Source organism: Mizuhopecten yessoensis, unplaced genomic scaffold (assembly GCF_002113885.1).
Source record: "Mizuhopecten yessoensis strain PY_sf001 unplaced genomic scaffold, ASM211388v2 scaffold10439, whole genome shotgun sequence".
NCBI lineage: Eukaryota > Metazoa > Mollusca > Bivalvia > Pectinida > Pectinidae > Mizuhopecten > Mizuhopecten yessoensis.
The window spans coordinates 627,592-648,019 of record NW_018408547.1 but is presented as its reverse complement, the minus strand read 5'-3'; the positions used below and the strand labels follow the sequence as shown (position 1 = coordinate 648,019).

Sequence of the window (20,428 nt, the reverse complement as noted above, 5' to 3'; positions counted from 1 at the left end):
TTTATCAATCAAAGAGGGATTTTACATAAATAAGTCGTAAGTGGCAAGTCGTAAGTCGATGTCACACCCGAGCATTAACACGATAAAAAGCTGAGTTACCCACTTACGAGATAATTATCTCGGCAAAATTATCTCGGCAAATGAGATAATATGTCGACATAATTTAACAGTTATGTCGACATCTTCTCAGATTATGTCGACATCTTCTCAGATTATGTCGACATCTTCTCAGATTATGTCGACATCTTTCAATAATTATGTCGACATACGTAACTCGTAAGTCGCAAGTGGATGGCAGAAATATGCCACCATAGAAATACATTCCACAAGATGTTGTCTCATGCAAGTGGTGTCAAACTCTTCACTCCCGTTAAACCCATTGAAACAAAATTCTACCAAGTTAGCAATAGCAAAAACCCCACAGTCAACCCCGTTTTTCTGTTGTTGCACATTTGGTAATACTGTTTTTTAAAACTTTTCTATTTTCCCCTATATGATGATGACAACAGCATTTCTAAAGAAGCTGACAAATGACCCTTCTGTTTCGTATTTCCTATCAAACTATCAAGGATGTATACTTCCCCACTATCTACCTCCTGTACTGACAGTCGTCAATTTCTAAATTATTAGATGGTAAATTTACATTTTATTAACTGTCACATTTAGAAAATAATGTTTGAAATTATTGTATACTATATGCCTGGTACGGGGTTTTGGGACGGGAGCGGGGTACAAGATTTACCTACCACCGTCTGGTGACTATGATGGAATTAGACATCGTGGTCATTAGATCGTTTGTATCGGATTGCTAGTATACATTCCCTTCTAAGATAACAATACACACGTACCGTGTACGACATCGTGGTCCATATCCATGTTGAATGGCTGAGTCGTCTATACGTAATTATGTCATTGTATATTATATGTATATATGTGTTTCTATCTATTGTTTTGTTTACGAATCGAATGTCTTTTCGTGTGCTGTTACTGTACAACTAGGCTTGCCCAGCCTCCAAATTATTGTATGTAACGTTATGTACTCGCTAAATCATGTGTCCTTTTCACGTTCACGTCACAGTGTATTTTATAACGATATATGACTATGGTTAAAACAGTAATAGGCATATCACGTGATGGGACATGTANTATATGATGATGACAACAGCATTTCTAAAGAAGCTGACAAATGACCCTTCTGTTTCGTATTTCCTATCAAACTATCAAGGATGTATACTTCCCCACTATCTACCTCCTGTACTGACAGTCGTCAATTTCTAAATTATTAGATGGTAAATTTACATTTTATTAACTGTCACATTTAGAAAATAATGTTTGAAATTATTGTATACTATATGCCTGGTACGGGGTTTTGGGACGGGAGCGGGGTACAAGATTTACCTACCACCGTCTGGTGACTATGATGGAATTAGACATCGTGGTCATTAGATCGTTTGTATCGGATTGCTAGTATACATTCCCTTCTAAGATAACAATACACACGTACCGTGTACGACATCGTGGTCCATATCCATGTTGAATGGCTGAGTCGTCTATACGTAATTATGTCATTGTATATTATATGTATATATGTGTTTCTATCTATTGTTTTGTTTACGAATCGAATGTCTTTTCGTGTGCTGTTACTGTACAACTAGGCTTGCCCAGCCTCCAAATTATTGTATGTAACGTTATGTACTCGCTAAATCATGTGTCCTTTTCACGTTCACGTCACAGTGTATTTTATAACGATATATGACTATGGTTAAAACAGTAATAGGCATATCACGTGATGGGACATGTAGGGACACTAGGGGGTGTATGACTAATTCAACCGTGTACTATTATGTACACATCGTGTATAAATGTTCCCTGAATACACACAATCTGAAAAACTTACTTTTTTCTCTCTCTATGCGACTAGTATTTTATTAATCTGCTGTAATGATATTGAGTTAAACCCAGGTCCTCTGCGTAACCTAGAAATTTCTCATCTCATTATAAGATCCTTAAGAAACAAGACTGATATTGTTGAAACCGAATTAAATGAAAGTGATATTATCTGGCTAACCGAAACACACCTCACCCCTGAAATGCCTAATACTGAACTAATAATTCCATGTTACTCTGAAAATCTTTATAGGCTGGATAGAAAAACTGGTCCTGGTGGTGGGGTTTTAATCTATCACAAAAATAACATTTTCACCAAAAGACGACATGATCTTGAACATGATGAAGTTGAAATGATATGGGTGGAAATTCACACTGAGTCGCACAAGTTTCTTCAGGCTTGTCTATATAGACCAGAATCACCAGTTAGATATTGGTAAATTTTAGATTCAGTCATTGAAAAAGCTGTGAACACTAACTTAGATATAGTGATTACTGGTGATATTAATATCAATATGTTAAATCTTCAACCCCATTCCCACCTTGGTAGACTAATAACAAAATTTAATCTTTCTAGTTTTATCACAGACCCCACCCGTATCATTCCAACTTCATCAACTTCAATTCATATTGTCTTTTCCAACAACAGAAATATAGTTAAAAATGCATCTGTGCTTCCTCCTATATGTAGTGACCATTCTCTGATACAATTTAACATTTCCTATGCAGTTTAAAAAACCCAAAACCTATCGAAAATCATTAACAGACAAAACTATTCCCCCTAACAAGTGGTGGAAAATTGCACGAAATGTCCTTAATATGAACAACAAATCTACTTCTATTCCCCCACTAACACACAATAATTCATTTATTCAACATCCATTTGACAAAGCTGAATGCTTAAATAATACTTTGCATCAATATCTACCACTTCTGAAAATACTGAATCTATACCTGAAACTACTAACGATTTTCCTAATTCCATAAATGATATTGTTATATCCCAACAGGATGTTAAAGATCAGCTATTTCTTTTGAACGATATGATTCCCAGAATAATCAAACAATTACATCCATCTATCCTCTTTCCTCTAACTCTTCTATTTAAAAAAACACTTGAAACTGGTATTATCCCCCTCAGCTGGAAGATGGCTAATATTAACGCTATTTATAAAGGTAAAGGATTAGTTAATGAGGTGACTAATTACAGACCAATCTCTAGATCTGTTACTTCATGTTTTAGTAAAATGTTAGAAAAAATCATTTTCAAATATCTATATAATTACCTCAGTACATATAAAATCATTACAAAACACCAGTCTGGCTTTACACCTAAAGATTCAACTGTAAATCAATTATTGTCTATTTACCATACCATTGTTAATTGCCTAGATCAAAATAAAGAAATCAGAACTATATTCTGTGACATAAGCAAGGCTTTTGATAGAGTTTGGCACAATGGTCTGCTTTACAAGTTGGAATCATATGGTGTTAAAGGTAATCTTTTAAATTGGTTTCGTAACTTTTTATCAGACAGAAAATAGAGAATACTAACTGAAGGTTATACATCATGTTCAAGCAGGGGTTCCACAAGGCTCGGTCCTCGGTCCGTTATTGTTTTCAATATATATAAATGATATTGTTGATTGTGTTTCCAGTAAAATTAAATTATTTGCAGATGACACCTCTCTCTATGGTATATGTGATAATAATCCCATTGAATTGGCACAAAATCTTTCCAATGACTTGACTAATATTAAGCTATGGGCCACTAAATGGGACATTAAATTTAATCCTTCTAAAACTGAATCTGTAATTTTCTCAAGGAAATGTCGTATTGTAACATATTTTGAAAGTTTTTTTCCGTCCATGCTAAATGAAATGAATAGACTTGCCCCAGATATTACTAACATCCAATCTACCGCACAGTTAAAAAGGTTACTAACTACAAAGCAATATATGAAATCTGAAACAAGTGATGTTTTTAAATACTTTGACAATCGTGATGTAAACATTATACTTAGCCAATTAAGAAATAATGCTAATAATCTAAATTATGATCGTTATAAAGATCACTTAATTGAATCTCCAATGTGTGAGTGTAACGGATCTTTCGAAACTGCTCCACATTATTTTTCTGAATGTAATCAAAATAACAAAATTCGCCAGACTCTCCAACAGAGTTTGAATCATCACACTCACAATCATCTGTGTATAAATGTCCTAATAAATGGTTGTAATAGTTGTAATGATTTACAAAATAGAGATATCTTATCTCATGTATCAAACTTTATATCGCAATCAAAAAGATTTTCATTAATATGATATTTGACTTACCCTTACTATTTTTTGGAACATAATTATACATTCTTTCATTCTTATATATATATATATATTTTCCCCCAAGTTATATGTATAAAAGCTTTATACCCCCCAGTGAACTACAATGATATAGTAGTACAAGATAAACCTAATGTTATATAATAAGGAATTAATTAGATACTTTATTCTACCTTTGATAATTACTAATTTAGCTGTTATATATACCTATTGAATGAAATTGGCTCTGGGCAGCTTAGATGGGTTTTTTTGTCTTTTTTTGTGTGTGTGTGTTTTTGTGGGTTTTTTTCTTTTTCTTTTTCTTCTGTTTTCTTCTTCTTCTTCTTTAAGCTTACATCAAGATATGGAGAAACTCCTTTCAATTTAATTAAAGAATTACTACATTACTTGCAGGAGTTGGTGTAGCCCTACTTACAAATTATATATCTATTTGCTGAAATTGGCTTTTGATCCTTAACAATGAGTGATGGCTAGTGTGAACTGTATGGCCTGTATCTGTTGAGGGAATAAATCCAATATCACCAAATATTTATACTCAACAGTTTACCTTATATGAATACCAGTAACTCATTGTCAAATACTTGATACTATTCACTGAAGATAATAGTCTAGTAAATATCTCAAATTAAATATCCCTAGGGAAAGGGTTACTATATCTCAAGAATACTGAACAAGTCTGTTTACGTCAAGGAGTTACTTCCCCTTATCCCAAACATCATATCAATGTACAAATATATGTCTGTGTTTCTTACCACCTGTTGTCACTTTAAGGAGAGGACTTAGATAGGCTATGCCTGATGTCTGATCCTATTGACTATTGCTTATATTGTCGATAAAATTTGTTGGAATTGGAAATTGAAAATCATGTTTCGATTTGTGAAACGAAAAAGATTTTCATAAGACTGCAAGCTGTTTTTTTTATCAAATGTGTACAATTCAGAGACATCATCAGAGCTCCTTAGAAATTCTGATGCTTTCAGTATTGCTGTCGAAATCTTTTTGAACAATTCATGTCGCCGTATGTGACTGGGTTTGTTTCTACATATTTAACATCCTATGTTAACCGTTTAGATTATCTGAAGTGCCTCCGTGTGTGTAATGTATGCTCAATTTTGTATGAGTGCTGGAGGACTAAGCAGTTGTCTCCCTTAGCAAAATGCTGAACGTTTCGAAAGGAATAACAAGTATAAATTTAAGGACTTTGGAATGTTTTGGTCTAAGGACAGAACCGGCTGCCTTCCTCACTTGGACAGTAAACATTGAGCATGACCAGGACAAGGTGCTAGGAAACAAAAGGACTGTTGTAGTAAGTAGAGCAAAAAGGTAAAGATCCCATAGTGTGCAATGTGTGCAGCACATTATATTGGTAATTGTTTTGTCTCTAAGAGAAGGGCACAAAGGCAAATCCGCAGTTGAGGGTCCCCCATTAGTTGTCTCTTACGACATGCAATGAGTGACAGCACTTATATTCTTTCCACATTGGAATACCCGACTCACAAGGGTATGCCGCGGGTGACTTGATCACTTATGACAAGGGCTAAATTTAATATTGTGAACTTCAATGACAATTTAATTACATTGACCCGTATTCACGAAACCGTTCTCACGCTCAAACTTAACTCAAATTCTCTACTCAAGCCCATGGTCTTGTCCGGTGATTGCTTTATTAAAAATCACATTTTTTCAACAATTTTGGAAGAATTAGGGAGAGACTGCAAACAGCATACTATCTTAAATGTTCTCGGTTGACTATTTGACCGTGTCACAAGAGTAAGCAAGTGACATGAAAGTTACACAAAATCTATGCTTAAGCATGAGAAAGATTTCACGAATACGGACCCTTTTATTGTATATTTTAACTGAATACTAATGTTCTATGTACCCATAAAAAGGAAATAGTCATTTATTTCATTTATAGCTTATCATAGTTGTTACTAGTGAGTGGAAATCAGAAGGATGCGATTAAGCACAATTTGCTCTGATGTGTAATATTTATAAAAAAAAATTCATCTTCAACTATAAAGGACCATAAGATATATGTGTTCATGCAGTTAATGTATAGCCATTTAATTCATGAATGACCACATCAACAAGGTAGCTGTAAGCTACTATACTCAATTACTAGCCTCAGAATCCACATATCCATCTGTCTTGATAATGGTGTGTTAAAGTTACAATGTAGTAGTGTCGTAGTAAGGTATTGCAATGTATGTTATACTAAAGCTAACAATTAATTAGTGTTAACTGGTAATTTGTTCTTGTAAACAAAACTAAGTCTTCCATTATTAGCTGATATTCTTTCCGTTTTCGTTGTAAAATAAAAATGCACAAAAAAGGAAAATAAGCGTGTGTCTTCATGTGTAATGTAACAAGAGGAACTGCCTACTAAAAAATACAAATGGAAGAAATGCAACTAACACGCTATGACATGGAAGGTCTCAGTACCCTAAATAAAAAATAAACAGATGAGCACTTATTTGACCTTTGACGTTGAGGTCAGGGTCACCGGGACCTCCTGACAGCTCATTGCACATCATGTGACAAGTTATGACAGTGCATTGCACTTGTTTGTGGGTAATGCAGATACACAACAAGTTTCTTGGTGATATCTTTAACCTTTGAAAGTAACTACCTTGACAACATTTCGCACATATTAGACGAATAACATTGAGGTTAATATCGTAGTTACCATTTTACAGAGAGCACAGCACATCGTCTTATGGTTATGTAGGTATACTGTACGTTTTACAGAGTGCACTGCACATCGTCGTAGGGTGATGCAGGTATACTGCACGTTTTACAGAGTACACTACACATCGTCTTAGGGTAATGTAGGTATCCTACACGTTTAACATAGTGCACTGCACATCGACTTAGGGTGTTGCAGGTATACTGCACGTTTTCCAGAGTGCACTGCACATCGACTCAGGGTGTTGCAGGTATACTGCTCGTTTTACAGAGTGCATTGCACATCGTCTTAGGGTGATGCAGGTATACTGCACGTTTTACAGAGTGCACTACACATCGTCTTAGGGTAATGTAGGTATACTACACGTTTAACATAGTGCACTGCACATCGACTTAGGGTGTTGCAGGTATACTGCACGTTTTCCAGAGTGCACTGCACATCGACTCAGGGTGTTGCAGGTATACTGGTCGTTTTACAGAGTGCATTGCACATCGTCTTAGGGTGATGCAGGTATACTGTACGTTTTACAGAGTGCACTGCACATCGTCTTAGGGTAATGCAGGTATACTGCACGTTTTACAGAGTGCATTGCACATCGTCTTATGGTTATGTAGGTATACTGCACGTTTTACAGAGTGCACTGCACATCGTCTTAGGGTAATGTAGGTATACTACACGTTTAACACATTGCACTGCACATCGACTTAGGGTGTTGCAGGTATACTGCACGTTTTACAGAGTGAACTGCACATCGTCTTAGGGTGTTGCAGGTATACTGCACGTTCTCCAGAGTGCACTGCACATCGACTCAGGGTGTTGCAGGTATACTGCTCGTTTTACAGAGTGCATTGCACATCGTCTTAGGGTGATGCAGGTATACTGCACGTTTTACAGAGTGCACTGCACATCGTCTTATGGTTAAGTAGGTATACTGTACGTTTTACAGAGTGAACTGCACATCGTCTTAGGGTGTTGCAGGTATACTGCACGTTTTCCAGAGTGCACTGCACATCGACTCAGGGTGTTGCAGGTATACTGCTCGTTTTACAGAGTGCATTGCACATCGTCTTATGGTTATGTAGGTATACTGCACGTTTTACAGAGTGCACTGCACATCGTCTTAGTGTGATGTAGGTATACTGCACGTTTTACAGAGTACATTGCACATCGACTGAGGGTGATGTAGGTATACTGCACCTTTTACAGAGTGCACTGCACATCGACTGAGGGTGATGTAGGTATACTGCACGTTTTACAGAGTGCATTGCACATCCACTGAGGGTGATGTAGGTATACTGCACCTTTTACATTGTGCACTACACATCGTCTTAGGGTGATGCAGGCATACCGCACGTTTCTTGAAGATGTCTGTAACGGTTCAAAAGTGACGGACAAATTACAAGTAAAACAAATACTAATTGTAATGGGGGACCATTACATATGTCCCCCAAACTGCCCCCATAGTCGCGAAGATGCACCAGAAAAAGATCGCATTGCCAACGTACACCTAAAATGTACATACTAAATTTCAGTGAAATCGAAAGCGAACAATATATAAACTGCGACCAATCAGAAGCCTCCGTGTGGTTGCTATGGTAACGAAACTTATGCAGTTTTATTCGCAGTCCCTTAATACCCATATACAAAATGTATACCAATTTTCATCCAAATCGAACAATATCTAAATTTCAACCAATCAAAAGCATCCGTGTGGTTGCTATATGGTTGCTATGGCAACGAAACCTATGCGGTTGAATTCACAGTCCCCTAATATCACTTCGGTTGACCGATCGAAAAACAAAAATACTCTTCCGCACCGCCTGTCATACACGAACACTCATGTAAAGTTTCGTTGAATTCCGCCCTACTGTTTTTGAGAAAAATGTCGGAAACCTCGTCGGCGGAAGAAAGTGGAAGAAATAAGAATAATAAATAATATTATAATTGCAATTGCGAGCAATAGCGGAAGTCACCCCTCTCCTGCTAAGTATGCAGCCATTTTGTATTTTACACAAAATGAACATCGCAGATGTGTTCGAAATGCAAACTATACCTACATACCAAATGTTGAAACTCAGGTTACGAAAGTGACATGGGCCCACTTGTATAAAACATCTCAAAGTAAAGGAAATTCTCAAGCAATGTATTGTCTATGGGAAATCTTAGACTTGAGGAAATCTCAAGAGTTGAGATGTTTTATACAAGTGGGCCCGGTGTCCCATGATATACCTAAATACCAAATTTCATGAAAATCAGACAATATTAATTTTTTTGACCAATCAGAGGCCAGGAAATAGCAGCCATTTGGTTTTTTTCACATACAAACACTCCAGTTGTGTTTGTAGTGCAATTATTTTTTTTGATCGAAAACGAGCGCTGTGTTGTTATCATCCCTTTCACCGAGTTTCTTTACGTTCCATCAAATAGAACGAATGTTTTTAGTGGTGATATGATTTCGACATTGAAATTGTGACCAATCAGAGCCCAGAAAATGGCAACCATTTTGTTTTTTTACAAAACGAACACCGCAGTTGTGTTCGTAGTGCAATACTTCACCTACATACCAAATTTTATCGAAATTGGACGAGATTTAAATTTCGACCAATCAGAAGCCTGCATTTGGCCGCCATTTTGAATCAAAAGGTGAGATATTATTTGTCGAAAACGATTGGTGTGATGTTATCATCCCTTTCACCAAGTTTCATTATGTTCCGTCAAACAGAACGAATGTTATTACTGGATATGATTTCGGCCAATCAGAGCAGCGGCAGCCATCTTGGAGTTTCAATCTAATCCGTCTTGCTACTTCCAGTCGCCATTTTGTAAACAGGACCTAGCTCGAGCTGATTGCAAAAAAAAGCTTCTAAACGATCATGCCCAGAACATACTCTCTAAGGATAATGTTTTTGATCAATTTAATATCAATTGTTTACTATATTTCTTCTTTGTATCACTTTCATTAATTCATAAAAAAATGGATTTTTTCCCCTTCAAACTTTTTCTTTCAAATGTTAAAACACATTTTTGTGGAAAAAAATGTTCCAGTTTTGATATTATGATCAAACGTCGTCTGCTTCGCAAACATTCATGAAAATAATATTTACAATGTATTGATATTGTTTTTGTTAACTCGTTTATTATTTAAACTATCTTAAATAAATAAATATCAAGATTTTGTGAAAGATGTATTGAAAAATGCATTTTTTGACGTAAACGGAAGCGCACGTGATAAGAGAACGTGACTTGGAAATTAACTCACGACAAAATGCATTGGGACGGTAATAAAAAAACAGACGATAATCGAACATTAACAGATAAATACCGTATGTATTGGCATAACAATGTAAGGTATCAAAAACTGATCAACAAAAACATTGGTAATTCTGAAATCAAACACTTTATTTTGTAAATTAAAAGGCAATTAATTAACAGCAACATTAGCATTCATTTTGTCTAGAAGTACAAATCAAATCAGGCGTGTTATTTATTAGAAATCATGGTTGCTATAACGACAATTGTATTGGTCAATCTGCCATGAAGTATTGCCCAACGTATTAACACATGCAACAATTAAAAACGCGTTCAATTATCGTTCGTTGTTACAGGGAGTCCTGGAGAGTAACTTTAACAGTATAAAACAAAAGAGCAAAACTTAGTACTCTGTAGGTAGTTGTAAAGTTGATTGGCGTTTGTACATGTACTTTCACGGTTCCGAATGCTGCAGATGTTTGATGATACACTGTCATGTACTTTCACGGTTCCGAATGCTGCAGATGTTTGATGATACACTGTCATGTACTTTCACGGTTCCGAATGCTGCAGATGTTTGATGATACACTGTCATGTACTTTCACGGTTCCGAATGCTGCAGATGTTTGATGATACACTGTCATGTACTTTCACGGTTCCGAATGCTGCAGATGTTTGATGATACACTGTCATGTACTTTCACGGTTCCGAATGCTGCAGATGTTTGATGATACACTGTCATGTACTTTCACGGTTCCGAATGCTGCAGATGTTTGATGATACACTGTCATGTACTTTCACGGTTCCGAATGCTGCAGATGTTTGATGATACACTGTCATGTACTTTCACGGTTCCGAATGCTGCAGATGTTTGATGATACACTGTCATGTACTTTCCTGATGTCAGTTCCAAATGTCAATTTCAAATTGAAGCTTACAGATTGAATCTGATATTGCCATGTGTAGCCTTGAAATAGACATCTGAAAACACTTGACGAAATACCAGCCAATATCTGCACAGTACATGTAAATGTCAGACTACTGTCCGGTACTGACTGTATGCTTACATACGGGACCTTTGACACAGAGTCTGCGAATGATTCATAGAAATAAATCATGGAGATTGACCAATAGAACAACTTGTTACAAAACTACAGAATAAAATACATAACAATAATATGATTGAATCATCATAACTATCACATTGATCGGCAATACGATTTTACCAATATACGATGAGACCTTTCCCATAACTTTAGATCAATATTTAGCTATTTAATTTGACTAATAAGATACTAAAACCAGAAAGTACGATCAATATTCACTGTAATAAATTGTGTACCTTTATGTTTTTATATTACTCAAATGTTTTATGTGTAACAAAGAAAAATCTATAAAACACTAAAATGCATTTTATGCTTATTGTATTCAATCCGTGATGTAAAACAAAAGGGGAAAAAAGTAAACAATTTTCTGTTTGCACAATATAGACGTAGTTGAACGGTCCATTATAAACGCATACAATTCAAATAATCATTGAATGATATGCACCCCGTGTGGAACGTTTGTACGACATCGACCAAACCGTATCCTCTATCAATGGAAATCGTATGTACAAGTTATAACCCTCTCTTTAGCAAACATTTCCTTTCAGATTATTAATTGCTATCGTACCAAGAATCTCAGAGTTACAGACAAGTCAAAGTAGCAAACAAAATATCATGAGTCAGATTACCGGACACCATGAGGTAGACAACACGGTTAAAACAGAAATAGCCTACATACATAATAAATAATAAAAAACATTTTATTAAAGTGTCACATATTAATTCACAGTAAAACAAATACAATATAAAAACCATTAACAGGAATTAATATCCGGCCAAATGCTGACCTACGAGACACTATTAATACACATGATACATATCAAATCACCTAAAATACTCATAAAAAGACATTACTTTTGTGTTCCATCTATATACATTACCCAAGGGAAAACGTTTAGTATATCAGGATGATGGACATGTGGTTTCATAATAATTAAATATCAATAACCTGTGCAAGAAATCCTATAATGAGAACATCTCAAAGTGTCCAATGACTATTAAAATTTAAAATTGATATTAATAATAATAGAAAGAGAACAAATACTTTTAAATTACATGATTATCAAGTTAAATAGTAGTTTCTAATGATGGACTATATATATTATTCACCTAGTTTAAAGCACTGTACTCTATGAAATAGATGATATCACTGCTCTATATGTGCTTTGCGCCTATTGTAATAAACAAGTTGAAAGTTGAGTCTGGATGCTATTATAATTTATTATGGTGATGAATTTCTATTCCTCGTCTAACATTGCGAAGTCTGGGATTTTCCCCCTGGCCATGGAAAAAAGTTCAAACCTAATATCATCATATTGTGGATATTTCACGAGGAAGTGTCTTTCATCATCTATTTCCTGAATTTCATAATTAAATATCAATAACCTGTACAAGACATCCTATAATGAGAACATCTCCAAGTGTCCCATGACTATTAACATTGAAAATTAATATTAATAATAAAATAAAGAGAACATACAACCCAAGGTAAAATATCACAGTAAGATAAACATTCAACCCAAGGTAAAATATCACAGTAAGATAAACATTCAACCCAAGGTAAAATATCACAGTAAGATAAACATTCAACCCAAGGTAAAATATCACAGTAAGATAAACATTCAACCCAAGGTAAAATATCACAGTAAGATAAACATTCAACCCAAGGTAAAATATCACAGTAAGATAAACATTCAACCCAAGGTAAAATATCACAGTAAGATAAACATTCAACCCAAGGTAAAATATCACAGTAAGATACACATTCAACCCAAGGTAAAATATTTAAGTGAGGAATGCATCAATGTAAACTTCTAATGCAAGAGATAAATCATCATAAACTGTATAATGAGGAGCCGATTCAAGCTGATGTCCGAGTTACGGACACATTTAGCTATCGTCCTAGTAACAGACACGTTAAATTGATAAAATTGCACAACGGACGCTTCTTCATAGCATGTTCAATAAATATTACACCACAACGGCAAAAATTAGCAAACATGGCCGACGCTTCACAGTTGCTGACGTCATAACCCCTTTCCAACGATATAATGCCTAATAATGTACAATGTATGGGTCAATATGTATGTTTCTGTGTATACGACCCTGCGTGATAAGGATAAATGAATTTAATCTTTAGTCTACATTTAAAATACAGCTAATGGAAATAGGTTTATCGATTTCGTGGCTTATTATGTATACATATTCAAGGGAATCTCTTTGTTAACATAAACTTCCTTTCTATAGAATACTGCCCCGACTCAGGCGAGGATTCTCCACTCAATAATATATCACATCCCACGTTACACAATGAGTTTCATACAGTGTTCCCAGTAGACCAGCGAAGAATCGACCTCATTTTATATTCTGTATACTAAGTATATATGTGTTATATTTTGCCATCGAGAAAACTGTAATACCAATTAGTTAAACATTCACAATGTAACTTCCCCAGTAATGTCACGTGTTAAAGTTAATATTCAAGAGAAAGCGTCTGTATGCGACCACAGCTGGTGCAATCCTGCACTTCCCTATATGAACTTGTCCTTTACAATTTTAAATATAGCTGTAATTAACAACCACAAATACGTTGATACTAATTGAATCCCGGACCAATGAACCGTTTTAACATTACCGCAACTCATATGCGATTCTCTCTTCTGTTTTAAACACGTAGTCTATTAATGACAAATGTGATAAAGTTACATGTACATTAAAAAGTACAACCTCGATAGTAGTTTCATTTTTCTTATGGGAATAAGGGATATGTTTCCATGACGTCTTTAACACAAGTGAAATAACCATACAATACTTCACATCTTTTAAAAGTGAAAATATTAACGATATAAGCCGCAAACGACCTTTAAATATATGATTATTTAAATACATATTTTACATTAATTGTGGTATGCAAGCTTCGTTCAAACCCAATGAAAAAAAACAATTTTCTCTTCCTGCGTCAATTCATCTGCATGGTTCGAGTAATGTTGTAAACAAACTTTTTTAAACAAATAATGGACCAGCCATTTTCAGGGAACAAGATCGTATGTTTTATGGTAAGCACTGACTATAATGTTTCTACAGATAATGCACAGTTTTGTGATCCAATAGGGAGACATACGTGTGCGAGCGAACTCTAGGTAAACCAGCACTATTTCGCGGGTGAATTTCATTCAGACTACATCTCAAACAGTACAGGTAACTGCATCTTGTACATACAGCGTCACATAGCGTCAACATAAAATATGATATTTTCGTGAATGATCGAGTTTCACTGATCTTGCTACGTATCCACGAAACTGTATTGAATTCCACCGTGTTCTTCGTTACGATTTAAGAAAATATAATATCACTCCGACACGCTGTTTCAAACAGATCATGTACCTGAAATGTTTGATTTCACAAGCATATCATAAAACAGTAAATGAAAGACAATTCAAACTGTAATGCTAGTTACACATCAGTAGTATCACACTCAATGTGTATTCATCTGTAACGGTTCATTATCGGGACACTTTACGACATTGCAGTAAAATATCCGTGGTCCTTGCCAAAGCGTCACTCAAAAAAGGTCCATAATCGTCCCCCTGGCGTTGAGATTCTGAATATTAAGTTGCATAAAATATCTCAAGCGTCGAGCTCACCCGATTAAATTAGACGGAGTTGATCGGTTTGATGATACATCTGTATTTTAGATAGGAACCAGACGTTGTTGTCCCAAGGTGAAAACCCCAGGTGCTTGTATGGATGAAACAGTTGTTTAAATGGCGATGTTATGGCACGTATTGTTTACTTCTATATATAGAAAGGTTTTAAAATATTGTCACCACATTAAAACATAGAATTTTTTTACGGCAGGAGATTATGGCCAAAACAAGTCAAACATGATCTTGGATCCTAACTATCTGTATAGGGTTAAATACTGTACTCATAAGACGCTCATTGAAAAAGACGTTGTAACGCAATAACCACATGTTGGTTCGATGTACCAACAGTAACGCATATCCAGCGGAGTCATTGAGCACAGTCTAACTGCTGGACCGTCTATCATTCGAGACCGAAAAGATGATAGGAGGTTCCGGGTCGGTTGTACTCTTCCTGTTACCTACTCCGTAAACTTCTACGGCATTTGCTTTCTGTACCTTTGAGAAGAACCAGAAAATAAAAGCAAATGCAACAACTTGTAATATAACAAGAATTGGACAGAACCATCTTATCAAAGTCGTCTGAGTCGTAATGGCACTGTACAAGGCGTCGTGACACGGACTTGCAAACACACCGTAGTTGCTCACATTGGTTCCAAGCGTCACATTGACTTCTATGCACTTTCGTTCCTTCTCTCTCCAATTTAATTCGCATCTGCAGCTGTCTAAAGCTAGAGTAGATATACTCTGTGAAAAATTGTACGTATCTGAAGTGTCGCTGATCCAATCTCGATAGCCATCCACGCCACAACATCGGAATCTCTTCTGTACTTCTGTCCAGCATTCGAGTTCTTCTTTCTGTTCTTCTTCGTCGTTTTCGTTGCTGATGGACCAATGAGTCGTACTCATACTGTTGTGAAAAGTTTTGTCATCAAGCTTATGTTGGTCGATCGTTGAAACAATGGCGGCAGATAGCTCCAGCGCTACTAGAAGCACAAGAAAGATGAGAAAGGGCCGTAAGCACTGTGTATTCTCCGCTTTGGAGGTAGACACCACACCAAAAGAGCATACACATATGGTGAGCACGCCGGATACAAGGATCAAAGAACTCGCGGCACTAATTTGATAATTAATAAAACAGTTGCTCACTACATGAAATCGAGCAAGCAGCCAGACGCCAATGCTGAAAGAGGCCACTCCTTCAAGTATGTAGACCACAAGGAAAACCAGCATCAACCGCTTATAGATCCTGGCCTTCTCATGCAGGGGTAAATGTGGAACTTTCGTTGCCATTGCATTGGTCTTGGACATCAATATCGCACGTGTCCTGCAAATAAAAACAAAATAAAAATAAAAATATATTGTTTGGTTGTTGATAACCGTTTACTTTATGGTCTGATATAAAAATAATTACACTGTATTGTAAATATTTGAAGTTTGCATGCATGCTCCAGATATATATTTTGTCACTATTATCCCTCATATGTATACAAATGTATGATATTCAACAAAGACGTGATGTGTTCCTCTTACGAAATCAAATTCCAAGATAGCTCATGTATTCGACACTACTGATAGCTTTGGGTAATATCTATGTATAGCCTCGTTGGTTAATACACCCGTAATGAACAGACGAGGCTAGTACCTGTGATAATACCATTAGATAGTATACTGCTAATGCCGTGTTGAATATCTTACGGATTTGTATTTGGCCACAAAAAAATAGTTCATGTTTACTTTGTTTATTAGATATATAATAGAAGTTTTAGAAGTAGATACAACAATTACTGGTCAGTCTATTACACAGTGCAAATTCTTTAATACAATAACATAATTTAAATTTTATGAATGGCTTCTATATCGTTTATGGCAATATAAATGTACTTACTTGCTACCATAAATTCAATAAAATATTCCAGGGGACGGGGGGGGNGGGGGGGGCACCATTGAAAGATCATGGAATGTTGTTAGCATACTTATCTCTGAAGATAATCTGACTTGTCATGGTTTTTAAATGGTTGTCCCTGCTTGTGTTTCAGTATATGTTATGTGAATAGTGTAAACAAATGAGTTGACTGTATACATACCCTTTATGGTGCTGAGAAATTACGTGCCCATCTTGTATTTGAATGTACAGTGTACGTATACCCAATCCAATAATGATGTACTTGCACGCAGCTCATACTTTGCATATCACTAGTACTATCGTTTCTCTCCAATCTAAATATTTACGTTCACGGAACAAACCGATGTACATATGTAACTATGGTCTTATGGAAACCAAGTTGGAACATTACGTTTAGGGACTTGTTTTCCGATGCATCTCAAATTCTAGAATGCGCAACAAAATGTCTTAAAAGACTGACTGACTGAGTGAATGACTGAGGGGCAGATCATGGACGAAAACCAATATCAACAGCCCATCCTCTGATGATGACCAGCTATTAATGGCATATTTAAGATTATAATAGTCGGTTCTGCACCATGACCAGTGTTTGTAATTCAATACCATGCAAATGCTATTAAAAGTATACAACCTACAATATGATATTTTCATATTTAAACGTTTTGGTACTTAAATTCAATAATAATGCATTTTTTACTAGCCCATATTTGCTATGCAGTTAGGTACGTAATAGTGTTGATTTTCTAGCAACAACAACAGCACCCCCCCCCCCCCCCCCCCCCTTCCTCCACACAAAAACACAAAAACATACACTCTTCCTTCCTACCAATGGAAACATTGAATGCATATTCTGCCTTTCATAAGACGTTTATATATTTATGCAGGCAATACTGAGACACATATTATGCATTTATTTTATTGGGACTTTTTTCTTGTACTGATTTCATTGGGACCTTTTTATTGATTCCAATAGACGTATCAACACAAAGCCGCCATATTGAATTTTAAGCGTTACGTCCCTTAAATCGGAGTAATGACACTTCCGGTTTCCCATTACACACGTGTACACGATACTGGCGGTATCTATTATCAGGGACGCTGTTCTCTAAATTCAGAAAGTAGAAGTTGTTTGTTGTTATAATTAGTAACGATAGGATGTTCTCTGTGATGTGTTACAGATTAGTCATCATCAGACATTGCAATCGTCCATGTATATCAGTTTATTTGTCTGTATGCCATAGGATTTGTTTATGGTTGGGTCATACATAATACTATATTCAAACCTCACCACGCAATATACATAAAAATCGTCTGGTCTTAAGGAGCTATGTCATCGCAAGGTGCACATTAGTTTTTTATTACTTCTGCGTGTTCAGTCGTTTTGGCTAATTTGAACGCAATTCTTGGTTCTTGGAAATTCTTTAAATAAAATTAAGATCTCTGTGGTTTTGTTCATCCTGATGTCTTCGCCACACACGCCCACCCATACCCCATGGTCTGTGTCAGATACTCTTTGAGTTGGTGTACATTGTGACCAAAATAGGCAGTACTTGATTGTTGTCTATATTGAATGATAGTACACCTCTTTCATCCAATTATTGGTAAAATACTCAGGCATTTCCTGTTTTATATGAGTTTAAATACTTCTCAGCATTTGGGTATTCCGCTGCTACCACAAAAACACTTTGTTAAGTCACGGAGGTAAAATGGCGGCCGTTGGCATACACCCTCTTTCTCTACAAACCATCCTTCGCATAACTTAACCAATCCACAATAAATCCTTGTACTTTCTTGTGGTCACCCTCAAAATTAAGCGTCTTCAACCGACAACAAGCGTCGCCAAACAAAATCTTAAAAGATACCAAATGAAGTAAGCGTCATCAGAAGATGTGTTGCTTATATGACTATAACACACCAAATTTCAATTAGGTAATTGAAATATTTACTGAGTTATGATGAATTGAATTTTCCGATCGTCGACGTGGCACTTATGTTTTGCGTTAACCTGTACAGTTAACAACACGTCGCCAGACAAAATTATTGAATAAAAATTAAAATCAGAATATGTGTTATTTATATGACTTGGATGTACCTATATACCAAGATATTTGAAAAAAATACCTAGTTATGATGAATTGACGTGGCGTGGCACACGTGTGTGAATATAACTCTACAGATCGTGAAGCGTATTTAAACTAATCCCCGTCTATTGCTCTTAATTAATCTAAAAAGTGTACATGTATGTAGGACTTCGATCGTATAAGCTGAACACGGTCAGCTCGGATCATATTGCTGTATAAGCATTGAAGTCACCAATCAGCGTCTCCGGTTTTTGCGAATGTCAGGATCCAAATCGGATCAAGGCTTGAATTATGCAGTATCTTACGCTTCAAATGAGTATCTTTTGTCAGCATATTAACATTCTATGATGACCTTTAGAATTTATATGACAAAAAGTATTTCTATAGTGTTAATTTATTCCTATAGTCCAAAACAGCATGCATAGTCGTCGCACGCCCCATTTTTTAAAAACGTGATAAAAACAATGACATTTGAGTTTGAATTACGTTTTCTTGTGCTATTTGAACTTAAAAACTAAACAGCTCTAGACAAAAAATGGTGCATGGCTATCTACTCTAAGACTACATCATTATTATAACTGATTTGTTGACACAATTATTTATTTATAAGTATTTTTGCAAAAAGTGATCCGATTTGGGTACTGATCCGATTTGGGTACTGCCTCCTTACAGGCTGCTGTTTACGTTGTAAAATACGTCTACTAACTATAGCATATCGAAAAAGTTGTATAAAATGTTATAAACGTATATAATGATTACAATGACGTATTATATATCACACACAAATTACATTAGATTTAACTAAACCGGAAGTTGCTTTACTCCGGGCAACACCGTCGCTTTGCAAAGGGCGATAACACGAAAAAAGTAATGTTGATACGTCTATGGGGTTCACATGGATATTGTACATTTATGTATCTATTCATGGATTTAATTGATTATGTGATCTTCATTGATTAGATATGTTTGAAAGATTGAAAATAATACAAAAAGTCTAATAAAAATTGTAAAACTAGAACTGTTAGCCAAAGGCTAACTAAAAACCTCTCCTTCATAAACCAGAACTGTAAGTTAAAGGCTAACTAATACCCCCTCCTATATACACCAGAACTGTAATAATAAGTTAAAGGCTAACTAATACCCCTCCTTTATAAACCAGAACTGTAAGTTAAAGGCTAACTAATACCCCCTCCTTTATAAAACCAGAACTGTAAGTTAAAGGCTAACTAATATAAGACAAAGCATTGCAAAGCAATCTATAGTCTATACCACCAGTAAAGATTTCTTTATTGACTGAGTTGTACATTTATTTGTGTATATACATGTAGGTCACTGACATACATAACTAGATTTACTTCCTGTACTCTGTCCTAATGCCAAAACATACTTGATAACAAAATCTTGTTAGCCCAGATGAACCAGTTTTGTTAACATTGTACTAGTAGTTAAGAAAGAGTTGTCATGACAACGATTTTTAACAAAGGGCCATAACTCCTTAAAAAGGGTCAAGTTGAAAAAAATTAGTG

At 35.7% G+C, this 20,428-nt stretch overlaps 1 protein-coding gene across 1 annotated transcript in view; it reads right to left on the bottom strand.

The window, feature by feature from the left end:
- Positions 1-10,302: 10,302 nt before the first annotated feature.
- LOC110460579 (tetraspanin-4-like) overlaps positions 10,303-20,428 on the bottom strand; it is a 15,713-nt gene continuing 5,587 nt past the window's right edge. The window contains exon 2 of the mRNA XM_021513559.1: positions 10,303-16,242. Coding sequence (XP_021369234.1) covers positions 15,300-16,226 — 927 coding nt within the window. The 5' untranslated portion in view covers positions 16,227-16,242 and the 3' untranslated portion in view covers positions 10,303-15,299. The remainder of the gene's footprint in view (positions 16,243-20,428) is intronic.